This window comes from Tyto alba, unplaced genomic scaffold, assembly GCF_018691265.1.
Source record: "Tyto alba isolate M040663 unplaced genomic scaffold, T.alba_DEE_v4.0 Super-Scaffold_1000006, whole genome shotgun sequence".
Classification (NCBI taxonomy): Eukaryota; Metazoa; Chordata; class Aves; order Strigiformes; family Tytonidae; genus Tyto; species Tyto alba.
The window spans coordinates 25289406-25314755 of record NW_024881272.1 but is presented as its reverse complement, the minus strand read 5'-3'; the positions used below and the strand labels follow the sequence as shown (position 1 = coordinate 25314755).

At 44.1% G+C, this 25350-nt stretch overlaps 1 protein-coding gene across 3 annotated transcripts in view; it reads left to right on the top strand.

Moving 5' to 3' along the window:
• Window positions 1-19519, top strand: part of LOC104366887 (phosphatidylinositol 3-kinase regulatory subunit gamma) — an 81677-nt gene extending 62158 nt beyond the window's left edge. For all 3 annotated transcript variants that reach the window (XM_042806253.1, XM_042806245.1, XM_009973891.3), the window contains 9 exons: window positions 1910-2021; window positions 4373-4471; window positions 5910-6090; window positions 6929-7054; window positions 7809-7951; window positions 9120-9296; window positions 10118-10192; window positions 10547-10717; window positions 12148-19519. In XM_042806253.1, coding sequence (XP_042662187.1) covers window positions 1910-2021; window positions 4373-4471; window positions 5910-6090; window positions 6929-7054; window positions 7809-7951; window positions 9120-9296; window positions 10118-10192; window positions 10547-10717; window positions 12148-12349 — 1286 coding nt within the window. In that variant the 3' untranslated portion in view covers window positions 12350-19519. The remainder of the gene's footprint in view (window positions 1-1909; window positions 2022-4372; window positions 4472-5909; window positions 6091-6928; window positions 7055-7808; window positions 7952-9119; window positions 9297-10117; window positions 10193-10546; window positions 10718-12147) is intronic.
• Window positions 19520-25350: the final 5831 nt, after the last annotated feature.

Genomic DNA, 25350 nt, shown 5'->3' with positions numbered 1-25350 from the left:
ATAGGGCACAGTAAATATGATTGACTCTACAGGCTTAGCCTGGATATGTGCTCCACTGACCCTGCAAAGTAGGATGGGGCTGAGAGCGTCAAGCCAAGTCGGGTTAGAACTGCAAGTTACTCTCAATGGTCCTTTGTACAAATACTTAGATGCTATACAAACAACTGTAGCAGTTGAGCCTGGAATAACGAAAGCCACCTAACCAGGAAGCTACTTCACTGAATCCAAAGGTTTTCACCTTCCTTTTATAACAAGACCTGTATTGCCTCACTAGATATGCGCACACCTGAAAGCTCCCAGTTTACCTCATAAAAAGAACCTGTATGCTACAGTTTAATGCTCAGTCCCACCGAATGAATGCTGCTATCTGAATCAGGTGTTTGGTCAGCAACCCCAGGGTGCAAACGTCTGGGTCAAGGTTCAGATTTAGTTTAGATTGGCTCGATTAAAGTATCTGCTGGTTTGTCTGAGAACAGTGAAGTTACTGTGTCAGATATTCAACATGAAATGGTATTTGGAACTGCAGTTGGAACACTGTTTTCTCTTTTTTAATGTGGGAGGTGTGGCTCAGAGGTGAGCAGATGGATGGTGCCAAGTAGCACACCTCTCAGCATTAAGCCATTCCACACTGGAGCTAGAGATCAAAATCTTTTCTGCTCCCTTTATTTGTATTTCTGCTTGTGCGCTGGGATTGTGTGCATCTGAAAGATGGGTGTTGTCAGTGTGTCAAGCCTGCTCGCTGATGCTTGTGTAATCTGATGGCTAGGGCACAGGGCTGGGAGCACAGATGTTCAGGGCCTGACTTAAAAATGTGCTAGTAGCAAATCAATGTGTATAGCTGCTTTCTTACTCTGAATTCAAATATAACCTGTCCCTGTAAAACAGTCTCTCATGAAATGCCTGAAAAATGCTCAGTTTCAGTGGCAGTGTTCTTGATGAAGCGTTCAGCCTCTGCAAAGCAGGGGAACACCCAAGACATCTTTCTCTAAGAAAATAGTGTAATGCATTTCTGCTGACAGACAAGTCTCTACCAATACATAAGTGTGCCCATGGCTGCTGAATTACTCCTGATATAGGGCTTACATTCAAGACTACAATAAAGTTGTTTGAGGAAAAACTGACCAAATAAAGCTTCAGTGCATTGTATGCCCTTACACTGTGTAACCTATTTTGAGAAAATAAGTAAAAGCTTCGTTGCCTTGGAGTCAGAATAGGAGAATTCTGGGCAGGTGTGCAGTTCTGCCTGTCTTTCGGGGTTTTGTAGCATCCCTTTTCCTGTGGTAAACACTTCAGCTACGTGAAGTGGTGCAGGCATTCCAATAATGACCTAATGTCCCCCTTCCTTTATCACCTCATGTCCTTTAGTATTCAGTCATAGGTTTTGTTCCTAACAGGAGCTTAAACAACAAATCTAGTATGAAATACGAACCTTGGGTCTGTGATGGATATACCACTGTCCAGCCACCACTTATCTCACTAGCATCTTTTTTCCCTCTGAAGAAGAGTCCACCCATTCGCTTTTACAGGTTGGCACAGGGACTGGTGATGCCTGAGCAACTGGAGTTCTTCCGCGGTGGTACACAGTGCTCTCCAGGCTGTGGCTTTCAAACTATAACTTGTTTGGAGATGTAGGTGGTGATTGCCTTTGTAGTCATGCCTGAGCCAGTCTTCTTCATGTTTCCTCATATTCCTTTCCCCTCCCTCAAGCATGTGTTTGGTTTGAGTACCAGGAAATCTGGGATTACACTGTTGCCTTAAATTCTTTGAAAATAACAAATTACATTTACTTTGAGAGTGCTTGAAATCTACGTTCAAGATGCACATTTTCTCTTGCTCTGTCATATTACATTAACAGTTTAGTGATTATTTTCTGCTGTTTTCCTTTCTTTAATCTGTTCTTCATTTTCAGCTCTTCCTCCAAAACCCCCTAAACCAATGACTCCAGTCAATACGAATGGAATAAAGGACAATTCCAGTTTCTCTCTGCAGGAAGCAGAGTGGTACTGGGGGGACATCTCAAGGTAAGCAATATTACTAAAATATATTAATTATTCTGTTTTTAATAACATATATTAAGATAAGCCTGTTAAAATTCAAGAGGAAAAGAACATGCCTATTTCAATTTCAGACAGCATTTTACAGGAGGGTAATGCTTCAGGACAATACTTGGCAAGGCACCTAAATTATTCAACTTGATTCAGGACTGGTTTTTAAGTTGTTACTGTTCTGGTACAGATATTGCCAGTCTTGGTCACAGTTATTTTGAGTTTCTAAACTTCTTCAGATACACAAAGTCTTTTTAAAAGAGAAAGTTACTTTGTTCAACAGAAAAGTGCTTTTGAATGTGCTAGCTAATAAGGTTTTGTAAGCATACAGTGCCAGGATGCATGCAGTTCAGCAAAATTTCAGTAGGAGGCTTGCTCAGAATAAAAGGAGTTGCATTCTTATTTTTGGTTTCTTTCAACATTTGGCTAAAATTGTATCTGTATTAATTTCTATTGCATGGTAGTATAAAAATAGCTCTTACAAATGCTAACCATCACCAGCTATGCTGAGCAAATAATACAGACACATACCAAATAAATAAAATTTTGCCTCTTAAGGAAACCCTTTTCTGTGCACTTGACAAAATAGACAGCTTGGGTTAGGTTCAGAAAATGAAATGACAGTTTTTACATACTTAATTGCATAAAAGAACTGAAGTGTCCAGTCATCTTTCTCCCTCTAAAGGCACTTCTGAAGAGTCTAGAATTTGGAATTGTAAGGAGAAACATGAGCATACTGGGAGTGTGATCAGGAATTGCTCAAACTTGTGCACATAATACTTTGAAACACTTTGTCAGGTAGAGACAAGAAGAGCATGTTTGCCACAGTAGTTCCTTGAAGTTCTGAGAAGGCAAATAAAGTTTTCATATCTTTATTGTACCACCCTTATCTTTATAAAGCAAACCTGCATAGATCTTGCTTTTGAAGGGCCTTGGCAGTGATATTTTTCTGTTAAGTCTCAATCGAAGCCGAGTGGCAAAACCTGATCACAAAGCCCACTAGGCAGGGCTTGTTTAAAACTGCTCAATATTGGTATCAGTTTATTGACTGTGGATTTGTTCCTCAATTAACAGTGCACGTGATGGCAGGAGCTAATGCAGTACAAATCACATTGGAGTGGCTTTATTAGATTAAAATGAGATACGCACGTATATAAAGATGGAATTGTTTATGACCCTGATTTGACAGCCAGCAGGTAGACTGTGTTGGGCTGGCAGGGCAGGAGCCATGTTCTTCAGTCAAGAACTCGTGCTGAAAATTTTTTCATGAGCTTCAGGGTACAACTTGCAGACATAAGCCTAAGCCTTTAGATCATACCTATCCATTCAAAAAGAAGGGCATTTCAATTAACTGGGTCCAGTCTGTAAAATGTTCTGAGATGAGTAGGCGAATATGCACATAATACTTAATATGGGTCAGTTTTACTAACAGAATTGTTTTCAGGTACCTAAGTCAAAAGTAAGGTTATTTCATAACAATACTTTTGTTCCTTAGTATTTGAACAAAAAAGCTGCTGTTGCTTTTTCTTTTTAAGATTCAGGTAGGCTTCCTACCTTGCTTAGATGATATTGAGGCTACCCGATAAACTTTAGTTTCCAAACAATTGTATTAAAAAGTGCTTAGTGCTTCCAAGAACCTGTGAAGGAGCTGTTATAAAGTGAGATATGTAGTCTGGGTGAAATGGTCAAACCTGGTGAGACACTTAACTCTTCAGCTGGAACAATTATCTTCATGCTTACAGGTACTCACCTTCATGAAAAGATTTCTTGGTTTAGCTTAAGGCTCTGGACTGAGTATCCTTTTGCTTCAGGTGTAAATAAGGAAAAGTTGTACTGAAACTAGCAGGGTTGTAGTGGCTTGAAACTGCTGTAAATAAGATCAGAGTCAAGCCAGTAATGAGGCTCTTGAGGCTAAAACTGTGCTAAATTGTAGGCACCTTTGAGCTATGATGCTAGAGACCATTTCTTAAGAGGTCAGGACTGGCTTCTCAAAGGGTACCTGTTTCCAGTGTGGACTTTGAAACCTGAGCAGATTGCAGGGAAAGGTTGTGAACTGTAAGACACAGCCACTACTGCTGCTTGAACAGAGAATTCTTCCTAAGTGGCAGTTGACCGCAGCTGCTATTTTTTAGTCTAACTACACAAGTCCAGACTTACTTTAGATGGCCTAAAAGACTGGAGAGCCAGAGTGTGAAAGAAGATTGCCTGATATTTTGAAGATTGAACTCCTTATACATGCTGATGTTATTGGCTCCAATATTGATACCTGTGGCAAAGATGGTCATGTCCTTAACGCTTCTAATTTTGCCTTCCTTTCCATCCTCCAGGGAAGAAGTAAATGACAAATTACGAGACATGCCAGATGGAACATTCCTGGTGCGTGATGCATCAACCAAGATGCAGGGAGACTACACTCTGACATTACGGTAAGCACTGAGCAGTTTTAGTTCACATAGTAAAACCCTGAGTAGCCAGTTGCTGTACCAGTGACAGCAGTGGCTGTGTAAAGCTCATGTGGCTCAAGTTGAGAGATGTTCCCAAAGGTACTGCAGGTCACAGAAAGCGCAAATAAATAGCCAAGTCTGATAGTCAGTTCTGTTCAGTGCATTGAATCCTGTCCCTCACCAAGCACTGCTGTAAAGATCAATGTGTAGATGAGATGGGATGGGGGGAGGAGAGCCACTCGGTAGTGCTTCATAGTTTCAGAACTGCTAAGGTAAGAGGCATTTATAAACTAGGGCTTTGATTAATGGGAGTGTGTTGAATATCTTGTCAGCATGCAGCTCTGGAGAACTGAACACACCGTCTTTGTGAAAAGCGTATCTTGTGCTTTCTGATCTAAGGTTTAGGAGATACTGAATTGGAGCCATATTTCTTTCTTCATTAAAATTGTCTGCCAGTGGCAGACTGCCCACAGCTTCCCAGCCCTGTCTACTGCAGTTAGGCAGCAGACCTCATGTGACTAGCTGCTGGTGCCTTGCCCAGCCTGTCCAGCCGCTTGCCTCTGCCAGACTCCCAAGATTGGTTGGTAGAGGCAAACAGGTGAGGCACATAAGCCACTGCCTCTGTAGCACACCTTTGGGAGTTACTATGATATGGCAGATATTTGATCTTGCTGTGAAATTCCATTGTCTTAATGGCAGGTTTGACCTCAAGGGTGTAGTTTAAATTCTGCTTTGACTTGTCTTGAAGTTCACAGTTTGTGCACTAAGGTTTGGCATGATTTGGTTATTTTGCTGAATGCAGATGTCTTTAGGAATCAAAATTCAGAATGCAGGAAGGACAGAATATTGTCTAAACAGTATATTGGTGAAAAAGGGAAGAAATAAGCACTATATTTGTGGAAACCGCTAGAATGTATAAATCTGGATAGTGTAAAGTCCTAAACTTACAACCATCTTGTAATCCTCAAAGGATTTTGTTTAGGTTCATGTATCCTGTGTTAGCATCCATAACTCAAAAGACTTGTTAATCACTGTATAAATGTATACTCAGTTGTATACTATTAGTGACCCCAAACTGCAGGAAACTGTGGCTTTGGGTTTTCATATGGATCCTTTATTCAGCCTTCAGCATCCTCCTTTTCCCTTGCAAAACTTTTGGCAAAGCTAGGTCTTAAATACCATGAGCTGGCTCTAGAATGAAAGCATAGGAAGAGATTTACTTTGGGCATTGCTCCTGTTCAGATAATATCAGAAGATAATTCTCTATGTCTTGACTCTTAAACTGCCAATATATGCTAGTATGTAACAATAGCTATGAAGGTGTACAGTGTCAAAGCCACTTGCCCAGGAATTTCACTGGTGTCTTTGTTAGGATAGGAGGTACACAGTCAAAACTCTAAATGACTGTACCATTTTACAGGAAGGGTGGCAACAATAAACTGATAAAGATCTATCATCGAGATGGAAAATACGGCTTTTCTGATCCACTGACGTTTAATTCAGTTGTGGAACTGATTAACCACTACCGCAATGAGTCTCTTGCTCAGTATAACCCGAAGCTTGATGTGAAGTTGATGTATCCAGTGTCCAGGTATCAGCAGGTAAGATCTTCACTGGACCCCAATATAGCTATTAGTAAAGACAAGAAAAAAATTGCAAATGTGTATATAATTTTGTTTTATCTGGGAAGCCTGACTTTTTTTCTTTTTGAAAACTGTAAAAAAAGCAAGTGAGTTTTCACACTTGACCTCACTCTGCTCGTAATGATGGGTCTTCCAAATTGTCTAGCCATTTCAGCTTCTCCATTTTACCAAGTTTCCAGTCTCCATCTGAGCAGTTCGGTAGAGAAGTGAAATCCTGACATGCAGCAGACTTGAACCTATCTGAGAAGCCTTTTTTCCCCACTTGGACCCTTGTGGACCCACAGGACACTGTTCTGGACAGTGTTGCCCTTGAAGTATACATATGAGTCATACAGCTGCTCACTCTGCATAGCCATCTAAATTTTTCAATAAGTTTTTTTTTTAAGTTTTATTCAGTATCCCAAAACATTGTTTGGGACAATGTTTTGTCCTTCATTAAGGAAAAAGAACTGCAGAGCTTTTTGGAAAAAAAAAATCACTCTGATCTTCAGATTCCAAGCAATTCACTTTCTCCTTTCTCTGATAGGGGATAGCAATCCTAGACCTAAGCTGTAATGTGTTTTTGGAAGCTTAGTATTTTGGCATAGTTCTCGGTGTCCCATAGTTCCAGTTCCTATTGTCCAAGACTTGTTGCATAGAGGAAGGGGGTTTAGATACAGTGTTTGTGTTCTGTAGAAACCTGATTATAAAAATGATGCTAATAGCTGTAAAATGCAAATCTGCATAAGTGGACAAATGAATACTCTTAAGGAAAAGCTGCTTTGCTTGAAGACTTCATAGCTTTTTGTTTGTACAGGATCAGTTGGTGAAAGAAGATAATATAGATGCAGTAGGTAAAAAGCTTCAAGAATACCATGCTCAGTATCAGGAAAAGAGTAAAGAGTATGACAAATTGTACGAAGAGTATACCAGAACATCACAGGTTGGTTCTACTTTAGCTATCTGTAGAGTCTGTTTCTTATTGTTTAAACAGAAAATTATTTTAACCTGTTACGGCTAATAAAGGCAGTCCAAAGTCAGAAAATATGAGGAAAAAACTTAGTAAATTGTGGAATAGAGCAAGCTGTTTTCAAACAGTACTGTTGGGAACAGTAACTGTTGTTGCTGATCACCCTAGAGGCATGGTGTGGGACAAGGAAGGAAGAGGAGCTGAGCTTCTTAGTATAAGGTTAGAGTGGTGGTGAAGGCCATCACCTACAAGCTTTGCACTGCACACTTCTTCCTTGGCTGCTGAGTATTTCCAGCTGCTGTATGCTGCAGTGAGAATTGTAGAGGGGTTTGTCCAGGTTTTTTATGAAGTCATGTTCAAATTGGTTACCAGATATTATGCATTAAGGAAGTGTGAATACAGTATTTGGACTGCTTCTTGTAAAATAAGATAGTTCGTATATGGGGAGGAGATTTGCTGGCAGTCTTTCTGCAAACTAAGATGGAAAATACGACTAAAGTATTTGAGGGGTTTGCAGCCTAATAGAGAGCATCATGTGGGATAGGAAGGGAAACTTGGAGTAAGTCTTCCCCGTGCTTCTGACTCAGACATTTAACTAAATTTAAAACTGATTTTGACTTGTGAGGGGATAAAAGTTCATCTTCTCAGTCAATTTGGGGAACATAATTGAGTCTTGCATTGTCATCTGTATCATGAACAAATGATGAAGGACTCTTTCCTCACATAGGAAATTCAGATGAAGAGGACCGCAATTGAAGCATTTAATGAAACTATTAAGATATTTGAGGAACAGTGCCACTCACAAGAGCGATACAGCAAAGAATACATTGAGCGATTTCGCAGGGAGGGCAATGACAAAGAAATTGAAAGGTAGGCTCTCAAGTTGTGTTTGCTTACAAGGAAGAACTGGTGTCCACATTGACACTCCCATGAATTTCTTTTATATAATATTGCATCATATAAAACACTTTGTAAACTCAGTATTTTCTAAGACCTTCCCCCAAGGTGTCTGAACTTTCAGTAAAGCCCTCTTCTGTTGAGGAGTTGCCTTGTAGACAGAAGAGGTGGGAGATCTCTGGATTATCCTCTCTCAACTTCAGTAAATCAGGATATTGTGATGAGGACCAGGAAGGCATCAGGAAATAATGATTTCATTTGTTTACCCCACTTCTATTTGGATTTGCTCAGAATACAATTCAGAAAAATCGTTACTTGTAAACTGTGAAATGTACATAGATCTGGTAAATCTCATAGTGCATAGTCAGTTTTAGTCACTTTCAAAAAAAGATCAGTATTTCAATGCCACTACTTGGTAGTTGGTAGTGGCCATCTAACAGAAATTCAGTAAGGGCCTCATTTGAAATTGCCCTTCTGTGAAGATACTAGCAGAAAAAGCTGTATCTGGACCTTTGAAGAAATGCCAGGTATAATGCTGAACTTGACACAGTGCTTTATGAATCACAGTAGGGTAACCTTAAGGACATTTTTAGACTGAAAAGTTACCTGTAACAATCTTATGTGATTGTAGTGCTTCATTCTCACTAAAGATCTATTAACGGGGGAAATAGATAATTTTCCTCAATTGTACTAAACCTGCAAACTAATCTTGAATGAAGAGACAGGCAGCATTACTTCCTGGTAGTTCTTGATCGGTAATTGAAGTCTGCATTTGAAATCTTTCTAGTACTGATGCCTATGGTAGGATTGCATAATTGAGATACCAAAAAGTGAATCTGACAGTGAAGGAGAAATTTGTTCTAGCTAACCCTCCTAGAGATAATTTGTTCCTGCATCTCTGCCAGAAGGAAATACATTAAGGTAAACTGAAGGTTCAAACTATGGAAAAGGGTGCTAGGCCTTCTGGCAAGAGGTCTTTTCTGGCACTCTGACAGTAATTGTCATGTTAAGATGAGGCAGTCGAAGGGAGGAGCTGCTGATACAGTGGTTCTTGTGATATTCTTATATAAGTGCTACCAGTAAGGTTCAGTCCTTCTAGACTGGTTTGACCTGACCTCTCAAATATTACTCTTGTTTGCAGGATAATGATGAACTATGAAAAATTAAAATCACGTCTGGGTGAGATCCATGATAGTAAAATGCGCCTGGAACAAGATTTGAAGAAACAAGCTCTGGACAACAGGGAGACTGATAAGAAAATGAATAGTATCAAGCCTGACCTAATTCAGCTCCGCAAAATCAGAGATCAGTATCTTGTGTAAGTAAGCCTGACCTGTACCTAAGAATAGTGCCTGTGATTAACCTGATTAATGACTGTTTCCATCAGGATAATGGGAATTTAATTTTCTTTTCATAACCAAAGTTCTGTGAGTGCTAAGGTACTGCATTCTGGCATGGGATATGTGAATAATTGGTTGGCCTCTTCATGACTTCTTTACTTAAAAAGCCTACCACAACTAGGTGCACATTCTGGAACTCCTGTAAATAAAACATTTGAGATAAGTTATAAACAAGACCTGTGTCTGCTAATACAACAGAGGTTAGTACTTTTTGTGCAAAGTGTGGCAGATGCTGCTCGTACCCACCCTTGTTTTCATTGACACCCTTGTTATCTACCTCCTAATGTCCTTGGGCTGGACTCAGTGCACTAGTATTCTGGCAGAAGACAGAGGGAAGCACGCTGTCTCAGAAGGTGATATTAGGAGGTTAGAAGAATCCAGTGGCAATATCCATTTTGTTTTTCCAAGAGAAACAGGCAGCTGTCAAAATTTGTTTTCTGCTTGCATTCTGGACTGCACTGTGCAAAGGCAGTACCTCTTCCTCAGCTCAACCCTCTTTTTCATTTAAGAGGTAGCTTCATGGCTCCTTTTTGCTCTGTCCAGTAAAGGAGACATCTCAGATGATGATGCAAGGAAGCACGCATATGGAATCTACGGTCTTTCTATGGCTTTTGCTACTGGAGAACAAACTAAACTCCAGACTGTTTCTTTGTGGGATCTCGTGTCTGAACTTCAGTTTGCTCAAAAAATCCGTACATGTACTCTGAAGTAACATATTAATGCTCTCTTCTTCTGGCAGATGGCTCAATCACAAAGGGGTGAGACAGAAACGGATAAATGACTGGCTGGGGATCAAAAATGACAATATTGATGAGTAAGTGTCACTATACATATGATCTTACTGAGAAGTGTTCCATTAGTAAATGTTTTCTTTTGTGGGGGTTGGTAGTACAAAACACCAAGTTTCTCGGTGAAGGACTGAAGGGAGAAATTCTCTAGGGGAACTTTGTCATGTAAGGCAGCAACTCTGCTGAATTATTTAGGATTAAACACAGTTGGAACAATTAAGTTCTAAGTTGAAGCCTTTAATATATGTCCGTTAGGAGTCTGACCTCCAAACTTGGGTGTGTTGTGGTATTTCTTCAAATGATTTCTACAAAAATAAATCACTCTGCTTATTAACTCCCTTACTGACCACTGGTTAAGTTAACAAATTTATCTTTTTCAGCACGTACTTTGTGAATGAAGAAGATGAAAACCTGCCACATCATGATGAGAAAACTTGGTTTGTTGGTGATCTCAACCGTATCCAAGCAGAAGACTTGCTCTGTGGGAAACCTGATGGAGCATTTTTAATTCGCGAGAGTAGCAAGAAAGGATGTTATGCTTGTTCTGTGGTGTAAGTCTATTTTCCTTTTTTGTTCTATCTACTCAATTCATGAATCCCTACCACAGCTCTTTATTTTGGAGAACAGAAACCAGGCCTAGCCAAGGCCTACCCATTGGGATGTGTTGCATGTTTGCAGGAAGACTAGCATGGTAAAAGTTTATTTGCAAAAATGTGCTTTGAATGTGCAATAACTATAGTCCTAGCAGTTTCCTCAGTCACCATAGGAGCTAATACAAAATTCTGAGGTATCCCAACTTGAAGCTCTATAATCATAAGTAAATTAAGGCCAAATTATCCCATATTCTTCCCTGCCAAGGGACACATGGGAAGAACAGGGCTGTAAAGCTGTAACATCTTCTCTTCTCGTTTTCAGACATGGCTGACTCTAGATGCTTTCTCTTGTATGTTTAAGATAACGGTGATGCTTCAGAGGAGACATTATTTGTGAGCAGTAGTTTTTGACATTCACACAGCCTTGCATTGATTTCTTGTGTTTCACTTAATTTTATGCTGGTGTAATGGAGGTCAGAAATACTCCGATTCCATTATCTAAAAACCCTTCAAGCCTGTTCTGGAGTGCAAAATAGCTTTCACTGATTTATTTCACGTGAGGTTAATTGCTTCTGAAAGCAAGTCTGAGAAATGAATATGTGAAGGTATATCACCTCAAGGTAACTGAAGATTCTAGTATCTGCTATGTTCAAGACACTGTTTGTTACAGTCACTGAAGTGATGGGTTCATCAGATACTTTCGCTGGGTTGGTATCATACTACAAGCTAGCAAAGGGATGACATAACATAACCTGTTTCTACATGTGACTTGGATTGTAATAGGCTCCAGTATAGGGATTACATAATACTCGATCTTTCTGGCAGATAAGTTTTTTCTAGCAGCTTTGGAAATACTGTGGTGCAGTAACTGCTTTGCCAAGTTAGGGACTCGGTTGCTATGACTTCAGATAATGAACTAGCTTGAACCCATGCCATGCTTAACACTAAAAAATGTGCACTGAAGGTTAGTGCTGTATTTCATAAAATACTCTCTAGGTCCTAAGAATTTGTGGGTTTTGGCTGCTTTTCTTAGTGGAAAGGTTTCCAGATAAGTTGAGCACAAAGTTGTTGCTGACTTCAGGTGCTTATCTTTTTGGTTAAGCTCTTGACTTTTTTTCCAAGAAACATTTGGAGAACAATGCGGTAGGGAATTGTAGTGCTGGGATAGAGGAGGCCTCTTATGTGGATTATTATGCAAGAGTGTTTAATCACATGCCCCGAAGCACTGTTTCTTCATAGACTGTATTAATCTCCTCTACTTGCATCTACTGGGTCCTCCATTATGTAATTCAGTGACTGGCCGGGTTGCTGCATTAGTTGATTGTTAACAGACTGTCACTTTGGGTTTGTCCTTTGATGTTAAGCTCTCCTGTTTCCTTTCCTTGCAGAGCTGATGGAGAAGTGAAACACTGTGTGATCTACAGCACTCCAAGAGGTTACGGGTTTGCAGAACCATATAACCTGTACAACACACTTAAGGATTTGGTTCTTCATTACCAGCAGACATCCCTTGTCCAACACAATGATTCCCTAAATGTCAGGCTTGCCTATCCTGTCTACGCACAGATGCCCGCCTCCCTCTGCAGATAAATTTTGGGGAGGAGGAAAGTGTTGGCTATCTTGGATTCTTTTCTACAATTTTTATTAGAACTTGGAGGGCATTCTTTCTCCTTAGACTGCTTGTTTTGCACAAGAAGTGATTCTGTGAATGTGAATCAAAAAGAGGCCTAGCAGCAACAAGACGACAACTTGGGTGTAGGTGTCCTGGTGCTACCTTAAAAGCTCAGCTGTGCTTTTACACTGATACTTTCGTTTCCTTATGAGGGGAATAAACTTGACACAATGCATACAAAAATACTGGAAGCAAAACATTTTATGGAGATAATTTTTTGCCAGGCACCTTCAGTGGAACTTCTAATTGGATTTTGTTTTCTCTTGTTCTTGTAGAGACAATTTGAAGCCTCAGTTTGAGGCATCAGTAATGTCTTTCAGTCTTAAACTCCCAAAAAACTAGGGGGGGAACTCTATCACAGCAATTCTTCTCTGATAATTTTAGCAGCTTCACTGGGATTCAGCTGAACTTCCAAAAGAGGGCTTGTCTTGAGGTAGCATGGAATTTGGTGAGAGAAGACCAAAGGAATTATGGGAAAGCTTCAGGTTTTTATTTAAATGGGAAAATGCTTGTAAAGAAAAGCTGTTTTATTTTTTTGCCAACAGTAACAAAGTTTTGGTTTCAAAGGCACTGCAGGTCTTCACTTAAAGGAAATATAACCAAATTGAACATACCAAAACTTTGTTTGTTGCTAGATTGAGCACTTATGGGGAAGGTTGCATTAGCACCCGCACATATATTCTACACCAAAACTTGAAACAAATAAAAGGAAAAGCTAAACATTGTGTGGCTTCAAAACACTAAATTTGTCTGATCTGATGTAATTGCTCACTCTCCTTTTTCACCCCCCCCTTCTTCCCATTCCTCAGCTTGGGATTCTGTTTTCAGTTTTTAGTGATACTGTGCTTCAGAATGTAAACCAGAACGAAGCTTGCACTTATCTGTTGCAGTTCTCTTGCTGAACAATGACAGACTCTTGTAACAATTGATTTTGGTATAGAAGAGGTAGGTGCAATTGAATGCTTCTGGATGGCTTATTGTACCAAATTCCTTCATGAGGTGTACTCATTTCCAGTTGCATAGAAGTGAGCATGCTAATTATAGATCTCCTCTGATTTATTCTTTGCAAGCTAGGTTCTGAACTCTCACAGCACTGCAGCCAAGCAAGATTTTACACTGGTATAATCTAAATTCCCTTGTAGTTATTTTGGACATGATGCAAAACACAGGAAGGGAAGAGAGCTGTACTCCTCAGTTATTGGATGTCTGGTACCATCCTTTGGCAAGGGCTGCTGTCAGATACTGGCGTGAGTAGTCCTGGGCTTCATCAAGTATAGCAATCATCCAATAAATCCCCTCCCCGGAAAGTGTACAAAGCAGCTTATTTCCGTTCCTTAAGCTTCTAAAATGAAAAAGAGCTAAAATTGGCAAACTGAACCACTTGGCATCAAAGCACAACTGGCAAAGTAATTGTTCAGTGTGCAACCTTGAAAGTTACTTTTGTTCCTATTACTGGAAGCAGTTCCCTTGCAGTGCACCCATTGTCCAGGACAGGAAGCAGACAGTCATGCAGGTCTGAGAATGCTCTAGACCTGCTTCTGACCCTGGAGCTTATTTCCTGTTCAAATGGTGTTGGGTTTTTTTTCCTGTGCCTGGGCGGTAGTGCCAGGCTTGTTGATGTATAATGTTTACACTAGAAGTATTATTTCACTGAATGTCACAAATTTGCAAGCAGGGAAATGTCGAGACTGGAGCACTGACAGCCATTGCAGGAAGGGTAGTCTGGTTGCCTGGCATGCCTGTGAGATGTTTTGTTTTGCACTAATGACCCTGATGCATCCTCGGCACTTCCTAATCAGCCAGAGTGCAATCTTCAGGCAAAGAAGTCTGTAGATGCCACTTTCCTAATTAAATGAAACACTACAGAATTTAGCCAAAACTGGGTGAGAGGAGAATAAAATTCATTCAAGCTGCTATGTCAGTGACCCACATCTGCTCACATGTCCCTTCTCTCCCGCTTCCCCAAGAAAAGGAAAAATGAGACATAGCCTTTGCTCTTAGTGAAAAGCTGGAATGGATTCCTCAGTGGTATATGGACATGGAAATTCTTCTTTTTAAATAAACTTGCCCTACCTCTTGGGTAATTTGCAGTTCAAATCTGGTAGCTGTAAAGCTGTCACTCACACCTCTTGTGCATCTAGCATTCTGTTGGTGCTGGGCTGACTCCAAATGCCTGATGAAGGAAATAAGTTCAAAGGCACAAATGATAGCCAGGTGCCTTGTGCCTGTGGAAAAACCTGTGCAAGAGGAGTGTCTGTTTTCTCTGCCATTGCAATCTTGCTGGGCCCTCCTCTTAGCACTGTTACCATTTGAGGCTGATGGGGCACGTATTTCTGATCTTTTTTTGTGACAGAGGCAACCTGAGTGAGGTGTTTCATGTCTGCCCTTTTTTTAGGTAAGGCTCGGTTTTGTTTTAAGCAAGCGCGGGTCTACTTTCAGGCTCATAAATCCTGGCACACCCTTGCGGTACTGACAGTGAGGGGACAGCAAAGTGGGACTGTCTGAAGTTTCCCTGTAGTGGAATCTGACTGATCTGTGAGGTCTTGGTCCAGGCTCCAGCCCTGGCTCTGCCAAGGTAAATACAGTGTAATTCCACTGGCGTCTGTGAAGGTAGCTTGGCTTTATAGTGGTATGAGTGAGTTGGGATTCTGGCCCCTCGCTCTCCGAGATCTCTTTGCTAATCGCAGGTGATGTATTTGCTGTGAATGATGCACTTGGAGCCAATAAGCCATCTTGAAGCATTCTTTGAAATTCTGTTTTCCCCAAATCTTCTGATCAGGGCCATGGGCAGACTAAGCCCACATTCCTTGTATTTGGCTCCATTACCCTCAGCAGCCTCGCTGAGGTTGCGTTTTGCCGCTGTATCTCTCTGTGTTTGGTTTAGGCACCTGAAGTCCCAGCTGCTACAATTGCTCCCTTTTGACTCTCATGTGCCACTGCACAAATTCCTTTTGCATACATTTTGCACATATAGGGCAATTGGAAAATGGGTATGAAACAGACTGACAAGTGTAGCTGGTGTGATCCATGGGGCAAGGGCTTGGTCCTGCTGCGCTCATTGTGCTCAGCCTAATTCTGTTCAATCAGTAGCGTTAGACCTGTGAGAAAACCCCCAGCTTTCAGGAGCTGTTCTAACCCTGCATGACTGAGAAATCAGAAATGGGCTGTGAAGTGCAGGATTACAGCCTAGTATGAAAAGCAGCTGTTAAGCCTAAAACAAATACAGGAAATGTGAACATAAAGGCAAAACAAAGGAATTCAAGTTCTTTTAAAACAGTAAGATGTGAGAAGGCTTTGGTTTTAAGAGTCAAAACGTTGAGAGGAAAGGGGGAAATAGTCTCACTGTTGTAGCAGCCGTTTGTTATCGGACTGCAGTTAGAGAAGTAATGATCTCGTTGACCCATATTGTATTAAATATATATGTAGAGTTAAATAAATAACTTTTGCACAGTGTTAAATGGGGGTGGGGAGGATGTTGAACTCAAATATGCACAGTTTCTTCTAATCTGTTTTGAAGTATATTTGCAGGGATCAGGGGTGATTCAGTATTTTGTATTCGTATGGATGGAAATCAGGTCTAATTCCACAGTTGCCATTGGCCCCATTGCGTCAGCCACGAGTGCCATGTTTCTGAAGTTAGTAAGTTATGAATATTTTCCCACTAATTTCTTTTTTGATTGCAAGTAATCTTAGAATGGGAAGAAGCAACTTAGAAACAGAGGGATGTCCTGACAGGCACTTCACTAGTATGTGAAGCAGTAATATGTGATCAGCTACCTTTTGATACTGGAGTGCTCTAGATTTGGGGGTTTTATTTGGGTTTTTGTTTTTTTTAATTCTCATCAGCAGTGGATTGGTTTGCTGCTTTGCATTGTTGGTAGTTGCAATCTAGAGTTATGTCCAGTACAGCCCTCTGTCTTACGCCAAAAATAAAATGCTCTTTCCACACTCATCTCTCTTGATGTGGCAGATGGCCAAGAAGTTTTCCATTTAATGTGATGGGCCTGATTCTTTTCTCGCTGACACTAGTGTAAGCAAGACTTCCACAACCGAAAGCCATTCCCAGGAAAAGAGCTTGTATTTAATCATATCTGAATTCAAGTCACAGTGGGGCAAAAAAAATCAAAGTTTGTCCTTCACAAAGCCAGGCAACTGTAATGGGGACTGTGGAAATGAATGTTGACACTTAGTTCTGTCCTGGGGAGGACAGGGGAAGGAGGAGGGCCTGGGTTGCCCCAAATCCTGGGCTCTCTGCAGGCTTGGGTGACACCGTGTCTGTAACTGAATGCTGTGGCTGTTTAAAACAGCAGAATTGCTATAGGAGTGTCACATCTTAAGTTTGGAAAAGCCCCTTATTTGGTACTTGAACAATCTTACTTCTGTTTTTGAATGTCTGTTTATTTTTTATTTGTGTTACACTAACAGGGAATAAAAATCTGAAATGTTAGTGAGTCTTGTATGCTTGCTGCATTGTGCAGACATGAAACAGGTACTGCTTATGGATCAGGAGGGGTAAGAGACAGGTTCAAAATGCAGTTTTACAAAGCACGACGATGTGTTGGGGGTTGTTTTGTTTAGATCATGTTTAAAATCAGATTTTCTTAGGTGTAGTTTCTTTATGTTGATTTGCAACCTCTGCTTTTGGAACAGCAAAATCAAAATAACATTCCCGAAGAACAAAGATGATGTGAGGGGAGGGGGGTCAGGCTTGCTCAAATTCAGCATTCAAAGCGAATAGCTTTAATGAAGAGGAAGGGTCAGCATCCTAAAGCATCCCTCGGGTTGTAGTTCAATGAAGCAGCAGACAGACCATGAAGTAGGACCTCTGCCTTGAACCACAAAAGAAAGAGGAGATGCCAGAGCAGACCCTTCCCTTTGGAATAATCAGTTGTACTCTCCTTAAATGTATGTGCAAGGAGATAGTCAGGAAGTTAATAAAAGTCCTTAAGGACTTGCTCCCCTTTCTGTACTGGAAGGGAATTTGCATTGCTGATCCCTTCATTTCCCTTGGCACAACCCGTGCAGCCAGAAGGGAACCGAGTTACTAGCCCAAATAAACGCGGGCCTGTTCATGAAGCAGCCCAGCTAGTTAAGTACTGCGTGAGGAGTAGCTTTGGATGAGGTTAGATGAAGTTTGTCCAACATTTTTGTGAATCTTGCATTCTGTGGGCAGAAATACTTTCCACTGAATGGGAAGGGGAAAAAAAAAAAAATCTCTCTTGAAATCTTTTCAACTCCTTCCTGTTTGTTCACAGGAGCAGATAGGGAGCTTTAGCTTGTTAACTGTTTAGATGATGACAGTGCTTAAGTGCTGGTCTTTGGGGCTGGCTCCATACAATTAATACGGAATTTGCCTTTTTTTTTTTTTATTGCTATTGGTATAGACTTGCTGTATTCTATGACTAGACTCACCATTTGTTCTAAAATTTGCATTTAAAAAACGTAATATGAGCTTCAGAGGCAAAAAAAAAAAAAAGTGAGAATGGGCCCTTATTGATAGAAAAAATGCCTCATTGATCAACCTGTATTAGAGAAAGCAGCTTTAATTTGATGCCCACCTCCACCACCTTCCCTTGGGGTTGCTTCTGTGAGTTGGCGTTGGCAGACAAGAGGGGGGATATTTCCCCCTGTATTCAGCAGCGCCGTACCCATGCGCTTTCTAAGTGCTTGTAGCAAGGGACTCGGGATCGTTTGGAAAAATTATTGCATCCAAAGACAAAAAAAGTCTCCAAGGGTGAATATCACTCCCCCAACATCAGTCTCATTGCTTCAGGGGAGTTGTAGGATGCTGGGGCCAGCTGCGAGCTGCCCCTGGGTCTCCATCGGGTGCGGTGGGGGTTCGTGTTCAGTTGGCTGGTTGGGGTTTTGGTCTGTTTTGTTTTCGTGAGTGACTTATACATCCAGCAAAGATATGTTCGACAAAACCTGTTAATTTTGTATATCTGGCTGTTTATTGCACCACAGGATTGTAATGGTCTGCATCATCTGTGTGTGTGTGCGCGTGTGTGTGTATATGTACTGTATGTATATAGATATATGTAAAATATATTCACGTACACATTTATATGCATTAGCTGTAAGTGGCACTGCCCCTTAAAACAAAATTCACTGTTAGCACATTCTGCCATGTGTTCAGGCAGAATTGGGTTTGTTTTTGTCAAATGAAAAGGAGTTTATTGTGTTCATCTTGCATATGTGCTTCTGAAATGCTGAACTCTGGATTTCCATGGGGGGTTACTACTTTATTTGTGAACCGAATTGGAGTGTTATTTACTCTGGAACAAAGCATTTAACTTTGTTCCAAGCAAAGGTTTATCAGAAGAAACCCTCTTGCTCTCCTGCGAGATGCAGTGAGCGTTTGCACGTTTCAGTAGACCCCCAGTCCAGAGCTGATGTGCAATGGGTGGTGTTGGTACGTGTCCCTTAGTGAGTGGACTCTTTGTATAAGGTGTGGTTCAATGTAAAGCATGAGTGGGTGTTTGATCTTGTATTGAGGGCTGAAATAACAGCACACTCCTTTGTACAACCTTTGCATTAATGTTTCTGCTTTTCTTTGACTTCTATTTTCTTTAAGGGAAACTGCATCTGTTAAGAACCTGGTTCTCCAGAAGTTATTGAATTTATTTTGTTTTCCGGATAAATTCCAGCATGTAACTTTGGTACTCTTGTTTGTTATTTGTGTAAAACCTGTTCTGTCGTTTATGGTGTAGTTGGGGGGTGGGGGGAGGGGGAAAAAAAAATAAAATTAAAGAAAAAAAAATGAATTCATGTAGTTTAACTTTTAAAGAAAAGAAACAAACTGCTTCATAAGGAAACCAATTGTATGTTAGTGTTTTCAGCCAAGTCATCCTGTAGTTTCTAGCTCAGTAATGCAACACTGTACTTGTCACCAGGTGTGTTACAATTTTGCTGTACTTTCTTTTACTAGATGGTTGGGCTTTTAAATCCCAGACACTAAGCATCCTGGGCCTACTTGCTCTAGATCAAAAAAATGCAATAAAAAAAAATTGCAATAAAGCACATTGACATGTAATGTTTTAGAAGGATGTACTGACAGCTGTTTCTAATAAATTCAGAACTGCAGCGTGGTCGGGCTGTTGTGGTGTTAGCTGTGTCTGTGTCTCCTGGCTGAGGCCAAGAGCATCATCTTTAACAGACTTTTTAAAAAGACTCACAGAGATCCAATTCACTCCTGGCTGGAGCTGAAACAACCAGGCCCCAAAACCCTCTCGGGGCTGGGACGAAGGAGGAATACACATAGCACACATGTGCTCCTTAATGGAGCCTTTCCTCCATTCCTCTTACAGCATCTTTAGAGAGAGCAGGAGCCATCAGCACTTTTCTTGCATGTCTCAGTTCTTCCTCTGCTGTTGGGGAAAACCATGTTTGGTGATGGCACTCCTGGTGCTGAGGAGGGGCTGCAGCACCGAAGCAGCAGCCTTCTGAAAGACCCAGCTTGGCTGGATCGATTCACTTAAATCCTTAATTTTGCAGGAGTTTTAGAAATCACCACTTGGTTTTGGCGCTGGGGCAACTGTAAAAATCAGTGAGCTTGTGAGTGGAGTTGCTGATCCCCTTTCATTTCAACTGCAGGTGTAGCAGGAGGGTGCCGGCAGGCTCGTGGTCCAAGCAAAGCTGCACCCATGGTCTGGGGATTGATCCAGCCTGGAGAAAACCCCGTGCTGGGCGGCAACCAGAAGCCCTGCTGCAGCCCTGGGAGATCGGGTGGTTACCACAGCAGCCACCTTTCCAGAGGCATTTTCCACTTGAGGTTTTGGGAACTGCTGGGGAGAAGCTCAAGGCCCATGGAGCAGCTTGAGGATGGCCAAAGGGCTTGGGCAAGCTTGAGGGCTGACAGGAGCAAACCTGGGGGGCTTCACCCTTCAAACTTGGGCGTCAGGTGCAATGCTGCAGCAGCGTCCTTGGAAAATGAGGGCAGGGCAGAACTGGCCTGTGTATGGCTTGGCTGGCAGGAGTTGCAAACGGCTTGGTGTTTTTGCAACCCAATGAGTCGACGTTTTTGCAGACTGCTGAGCAACGTTTTTCCAACCTGCTGAGTTGACCATTTAAAAAAAAAAAAAAAAAAAAAAAATTGCTGCGCCAGCATTTTCTCACATTGCAGAGTAAGCTTTTTTGGCTGCTGAGTCAGCATTCCCTCCATCGCCTGAGCCTCAGACCCCTCTGCCAGCAGGCGGGGAGCACCAAAAAGGGCAGAAAAGCCCCTGGTCACGGTGCAGGGGGAGCGGGGAGCACCTACATGGACCCTGAGGGCTGGCTGGGGCACCTACCCTTACACCCAGCAAGGAAGATGCCCCGTGCTAAAGCACCTGAGGTCGGGTTCCCCTCTGCCTGCTGCGTGCTCCCTGCTGCCCACGGTCCTGCGTGCACTGGAGGGACACGACCAGCCCAGAAACATCACCCGGAGGCATCAGGAGCCACGTGGCCGGCGAGCCGTGGGCTTTGCGGGCCGGTGTCCAGCACATCGGCAGCCCCAGGCACCCGAGCGGGAGGAGAGGGAAGGGGAAACTTCAGTGAGAAAGTGGGAGGACTCTGCAAGTCGTTCCTGCGGACTGGCTTATTTTTTTATTATTATTTAATTTATTCCTTTTTAATAAAGGCTAATGAGGTAGAATTACAGGAAAGATGTAAGTCACTAATTGGCGAAACATTTTTCAGGGCTTTGCCAGACGGTTCATTTCGTTATGAAAACATTACAGCCAGGAGCCCGGCGTAGGAAATTTCCAAGCGGCTGTGCTGACTGGATGGAAAGAAAAACACCTCCCAGCTCAGATGTCTTCTCAGAGAAAGGGCAGATCCTCGGGATTTTTCCATCTGCTGCGGAGCTTCCTGCAAGTCCCCTGGGTTCCCCCCCCAGTCACACACGGGACCCCTCCCGGGGGCAGGCGGTGGCCCGGCACCCCTGGGCAGGGGTGCGGGATGGATGGACAGATGCCTCTGGGATGCTTTCATGGGATTTCTGTTCCCCCAGGGCAGGAGCTGGTTGCAGTGGGAGATTCATGGGAAGATCTTGCCCATGGGGAAAAAACCTGGAGGGGAAAAAAAAAAAAAAATCATCTCCAAAAGCCTGTCCTTGCCCAGCCAAAATGCCTTAATGTAAGGCATCAGGGTTTGGTTCGAAACCCATGGGATTGTTGCAGCAACCAAGCTGCTCTGCTTCTCCTTAGTTTCAGCTCTCAAAATAGACTTATTTTAGTCTAATAGTTTAATAGACACCATGTTGCTGGGTGGCGGGAACAACACAATCACTAGCTGTAGCTCAAAGTACCACAGACATATTAATAAATAAATGGCATGGCAGTTAACGTGGGCTGCATGGCACCTTGAGCTGCCGGGAAGGGTGGAGGGTTCCCTATGGAAACCACGAGGGACGTGGTCGCCTGTCCCCTCCATCCCACTCCAACATGCCTGGGTGGTGTGTGGGACCCCTCAGGCTCGTCTGCTGTCAATGAAGTGACTGAGTGTGAAAATGCAGCCGGGGCAGGTTCTTCTCACCCCAGTCCCCACCACGACTGGGGTCTGGGTGAGTGCAAAGTTGCCCACGAAGGAGGGAGCAGCCCTCACCCCCTGGGAGTGGGACCCCCCCCAGGGATGCACAACCTGGCTGAGCCCTGGGGAAGGAACGAGGAGGATGGAGGAATGTTCGCCCTGGCCATGAGCCATAATTCCTCCCTGTGAGATGTAGCACTTCCCTCCCCGGAGCATTGAGTCCAAGCTTGGAGCAGGGGCCAGCAGCTTTTAAGTGAACTGGCAAATTAGGGTTGGACACAGACCCAGAATCCCCATTTCATAGGAAATCTCGTCCTCTCACACACCAGGTTTCAACCAAATCAGAACAAAAATGTTAAAATACAAAATTTTACTCTGGACAATACTTTTAAGGGGAAAAAAAAAAAAAAAAACAACATAACAATTTAGGTTCAGCTGGCCTAGTCCCACACCAGGGTTAGCCTTTCTCTACTGATACAATCCAAACGCCCAGGGAGGTTTGAAAGATGGAGATTTCACCCTGACAGAGATAAACCACTTCACTGGCTACTATTTTCTCCCTGAATTTTCACCAAATCTGCACTTTCTGATGGCATCACTTTCTCCCTGGGTAAATTGAACTGGCTTTTGTGGAGAAGTGACAGGTAGAGGGACAAGCTGCCAGGGCTCCCTCTGCATGGCAGCTTCGTACTCCCTGGGGCAGAGGACATGGAGGAGCAGGGAAGGAAAGGTGTGGAGGGCCAGCCCAGGCTGCTGCCTGCCCCTCCTGCCCCCAAACCCATCCTTGGTGGCAGTGGTGGCTCCTAGGAAACATCTCGGCCACGACTGCCTGGCCTTGACCTCTTCCTCGGAGCTGGAGGAGGAGCACAGGCAGCCTCCAGCTCCTCAGGCCCAGCTGGCTCAGCCTCGCTGCTGCAAACCGGAGCAATCCAGGGGCCGGTTCCCAGAAGAGGGATAAGGAGCAGGAAAAGGAGCATTAACTGTCACAGAGCTCCAGGGAGCGAGCAGAGGTCTTGGGATGGAGCGTCCTGGGCAGACCAGGACGCCAGGAGGGCAGGGGCCAGGACTGCAAGGGCAGCAGATAAACCTCTCCCGGGGCTCCTGCATGGGCTCTGGGGAGAGATCCTGGCTTTTCAGGCTGCTGCCTGGGCTCCCGGGAGAAATCCCAGCTTTTCAGGCTGCTGTCGTGGGTCTCTGCCTAGGCGAGGTACTCGCTAGCCACAAGCCTGCTTCAAGCAGAACCGGCGCTGGAGTGGTTCCCAAACCTTTTCCCTTTCCTCCCACTTTCAAGGGAAGGGGCTGGATGCAGAGCCAGCCCACCCGCCCCGGGCAGGTGCTGTGCACGCTCCCGCGGCCGCTCTGCCAAAGGAAACACAAACATCCTACCCAAAGAAAGCACTTTTCATCAGCAACACAGGTTCCCATTTTTGCACAGGGCCAGCCTGTTCTGGGCAGCTTTCCCCACCGCACCGCCGGGCTGAGCCGGGGCCCGGCCGAGCTTTCCGGGCTGGGCTTTGGCCAGAGCCACCCTTCCCACCCCACGGTAGATCCACCAAAACCAGTCAGTGTGCCCATGACCAAGACCTGAAGAGGGCTTAAACTGGCCTGATGTGAGATACTTCTGAGTTAAAGGGACTTGGGCTCAGCGTCCCACTTGTCCTAGGCAAGGGAGGGGACCTGGGGATTTGACTCCAGAGGGATGTGAGACCTGGGGATATGGGATCTTGAGGATGTGGGTCCAGGGGGATGCAGGACATTAGGGATGCGGATCCAGAGGGATGTGGGCTGTGAGGATTTGGGACCAAAGAGATTTGGGACCTGGAGAATATGAGACCCAGATTCTCCTTACTTCTGGCAAGGGGAACTTTGGCCAAACCTGGCTATTCCCAACCCTGCGGAGCTGATGAGTTCCCATAGCAGGGAAAGGAAGGGAAATTCCAGTTTCATTGGGTAGTGCAGCTTATGAAATAGGTGAGGACAACAAAAATAGCCAAAAAAAAAAAAAAAAAAAAAAAAAAAAAGCAAGTGTAACTTTGGCCTAAAGTTTGGGAAGACATGATGCGTAGACAGGAATCGGGGCGGAAGAGGGGGGTGAGCAGGAATATAAGGGCACTTGGACGCACATCACTCATGGAATAAATAGCTCTGGGTATTTCATACCTGTCCTCAGAGGCGGGTGGGCAGGGAGAGGAGCAGCAGCAGCGGTTCCTCCTTCTGCACCTCTGCACCCATCAAAGCGCTGCCGCCGAGCCCGGGCTGGGCCGGTCCCCGCTGGCCCCCGGCACCTGCCCCCGCAGAGCCGGCACGGCGGCACGCAGCCACGCCAGCTGCCGGCGGGAGCGAAGTCCACAGGGGCAAACGTGAGGCCGAGGCCCCCGGGAACAAAGCAGCCTTTCACGGCAGTGGCTTGGCCAAAGGAACCGAGGAATATTTCTGTCTAAGGGCTTCCAAATGGCACCTAGCTTTGATGCCAGGCACGGGGCGGGTTGTTGGGGTTTTTGCTTTCCTTCTTCGTGTTGCTCTTATTTTTTTCTTCCTACTTCAAGGCGTAATTCTTGGGAGTGGTTATAATTTCTAGGAGAAATTTCTCGCTGCTCCGGGAAGGATACCTCTTGCTGGGAGCAAGGCGCAGGTGCTATGTGGCCCTTTCACCCACCGTGGCTCTTCCTTGCAGAGCGAGGCTTCAGCTGCCCTTTCTGCCAGGGATTTCGGGTGCAGCACCCCAGGGCGCAGCTCCCACAGCCCTTCTGAGGACACGGCACTCTTCCTTCACCCCCAAAGGTCCTTCCAAGGGAGAGAAATTCCTCCCCGCCCTGGGGCTCACTGCAGGCACAGGTGTCCATCACCATCGTTTTCAGCTCAGAGGTTGCTTTCTGAACCCGGCTGATAAAAACAAGCCTCCCTCAGTGTGGGAAACTCAAACAGCTCCACGGCTGTGCACCCTCCTCCCAAACCATGCCCCTTCCAGAGGACCTGGGAGCTGGCATGCTCAGGCAGCCCTTCAGACCCCCCCCCCCAGACAATGAGGACGAGCATCTTCCTCCCAACCAGCCCCCAAACCTGCTGGATTCCCAACCTATTTTTCTGTCATCTGTCTAAAATCCACTCCCCCACCCCAAACGTGGAGGGAGGGGACAGGCCCCCCCCCCCCCCCCCCCAGCTGAATCCGTGCCCAGCCCCGGGCTCTCCCCTCCTGCAGCACAGGGGATGGTCCCCACGAGCCCGTTCACCCACACGCCGTGGGGTGCACGTGACACCCCGGGCAGGGCAGGCAGGCCAAGCCTCCCCTGCCCGCTGCCCACATCCCAAATATTTTTAGGCAGCAGGAAATTTGCCTTCACTGCCGCCAGCCTCCGGCACAGGGCTGGGAGGAGACATGGAGAAACGGAGTCAGCCCTGCGAGGCCACCGCT